Source organism: Fragaria vesca, linkage group LG6, assembly GCF_000184155.1.
Source record: "Fragaria vesca subsp. vesca linkage group LG6, FraVesHawaii_1.0, whole genome shotgun sequence".
Lineage (NCBI taxonomy): Eukaryota > Viridiplantae > Streptophyta > Magnoliopsida > Rosales > Rosaceae > Fragaria > Fragaria vesca.
In genome coordinates, this window is record NC_020496.1 from 31,303,886 (window position 1) to 31,305,438 (window position 1,553).

General features: G+C 41.0%; 1 protein-coding gene across 2 annotated transcripts; it reads left to right on the forward strand.

Moving 5' to 3' along the window:
* Positions 1-8: 8 nt before the first annotated feature.
* Positions 9-1,553, forward strand: LOC101299398 (ADIPOR-like receptor IZH1-like). Of its 2 annotated transcripts, XM_004304197.1 has the most exons (4): positions 9-304; positions 392-475; positions 571-655; positions 1,401-1,553. In XM_004304197.1, the coding sequence occupies exons 1-4, from the start codon at positions 78-80 to the stop codon at positions 1,497-1,499; spliced, it is 495 nt and encodes a 164-aa protein (XP_004304245.1). In that variant the 5' UTR covers positions 9-77; the 3' UTR covers positions 1,500-1,553. The 2 variants fall into 2 exon arrangements, with proteins under 2 accessions (XP_004304245.1, XP_004304246.1); XM_004304198.1 differs by lacking the exon at positions 392-475.

Here is a 1,553-nt window from a genome sequence, read left to right on the forward strand (position 1 = left end):
GNGAGAGAGAGAGAGCGGGAGGAGCTAGGGTCCGGATCTGCCGGAGGACCAAGAATCGGAGGCGTTTTCCGGCAGCGATGTGCAATCACGGGAAGAGTAGTAGCGGGAAGCAGCAGCAGCAGAAGAAGAGTGGGAATTACAAAAAGGAAAAGAAGAAGACGACGATGCTGGTAAAGTTTCAGGACCTGCCACAGTATATGAAGGACAACGAGTACATATTGGACTATTACCGCTGCGAGTGGCCGTTAAAGGATGTAATCTTCAGTGTCTTCGCCTGGCACAACGAGACCCTCAACATCTGGACGTGAGTACTGTTTCTAATTCAATTTGATTTTCTTGATCGATCATTTTAATTTTCATTATTATTGGAAAAATGGTGGAATGCATGCAGGCATTTGTTGGGGTTCTTGATATTCGTGGGACTAACGGTGATGAGCTGGAGAGACCTGGGAGCTCTGCTCGGGAATTTCTCGAGGTGAAGGGCTGGGACTTGGTCGTCGCTATTTGCGCGTGGGGTGGTATTTTGGTAATATTAACTTGTTATTTTGCTTTGGTTTGGTTCTTCTGCAGGGATGGGGTTTCTGGGCCGTTGATGATGATGAGCATGATGATGAAGATGAACCAGCTTAATGTCTCCGACAGTGTTTTCGCTCCGGTCAGTTCATTTCTTCTTCTTTTTTTGCCTTTATTCTCTTGGACGGTGGGGCATGATAAGTTTTCTCCTGGGCCTTAAATTCGTTTTCTCGTGACGGAATAAATATGAGATGGGACCCACACGTTTTGGCCACTAAAAATAAAAATTGTGGTCGTTGGCTTTGTTGCCCTATCTATCATATTGTAGAGGCGGCTCGGCTGGTTGGGTTTTTTGTTTTATAATTATTTTCTTTTTGGTGGAGTTACGGTTTAATTTTTTATTTTTTTACTGCGGAATGAAAAAGACATAAAAGGTCTTTTCATATTTGAAAAAAGAGAAATATAGCAATAAGAATCACTGAGGATGAAAGAAGACATAGGTTTAGATTTGGTTTTTTATTTTCTCATAGATAAACACATGAAGAGCATATATGCACGAAGCTTGTAGTCTCGTTTAATATAGAAAGGCATATATGCACAAACTTCCTTACGCACGAAAGAGCATATTTGGTGTGTAGATTCGGTTCCTTTAAAATGCCTACTTGGGGCAATGCCTCCTCCCTTTTGTAGCATTGCTTGATGAGGAATTAGGCACAAAAATTTCTCAAATGATTTTTGCTTGATTAACAGGGTTATAAAATTTTTCCATATGTCTATCTGTGTACATATGCAGCATATGCTTCATTCATCATTTTAATAAAATGTTGAGTTCATGCACCGATGATAATAAAGTCTCATGCAATATGTAAACCTATGTTTGTTTGCAGAATTCACATTTGAAGGAAATGTCACAGTCATCATTCATTCATGGTAGCAAGGAAGATGGTTTTAGCACAATTCCAAGCTGGCCTTGGTTTGTGTTTTAACTGGTGCTATGGGCTGCTTAGTCTGCAGCTCCCTATCCCACCTCTTTGCTTGTC

Coding starts and splice junctions, on each gene's coding strand:
- LOC101299398 (XM_004304197.1), top strand. CDS start 78: ATGTGCAATCACGGGAAGAGTAGTAGCGGGAAGCAGCAGCAGCAGAAG. Junction 305..391: donor GAGACCCTCAACATCTGGAC/GTGAGTACTGTT, acceptor GAATGCATGCAG/GCATTTGTTGGGGTTCTTGA. Junction 476..570: donor CTGCTCGGGAATTTCTCGAG/GTGAAGGGCTGG, acceptor GTTCTTCTGCAG/GGATGGGGTTTCTGGGCCGT.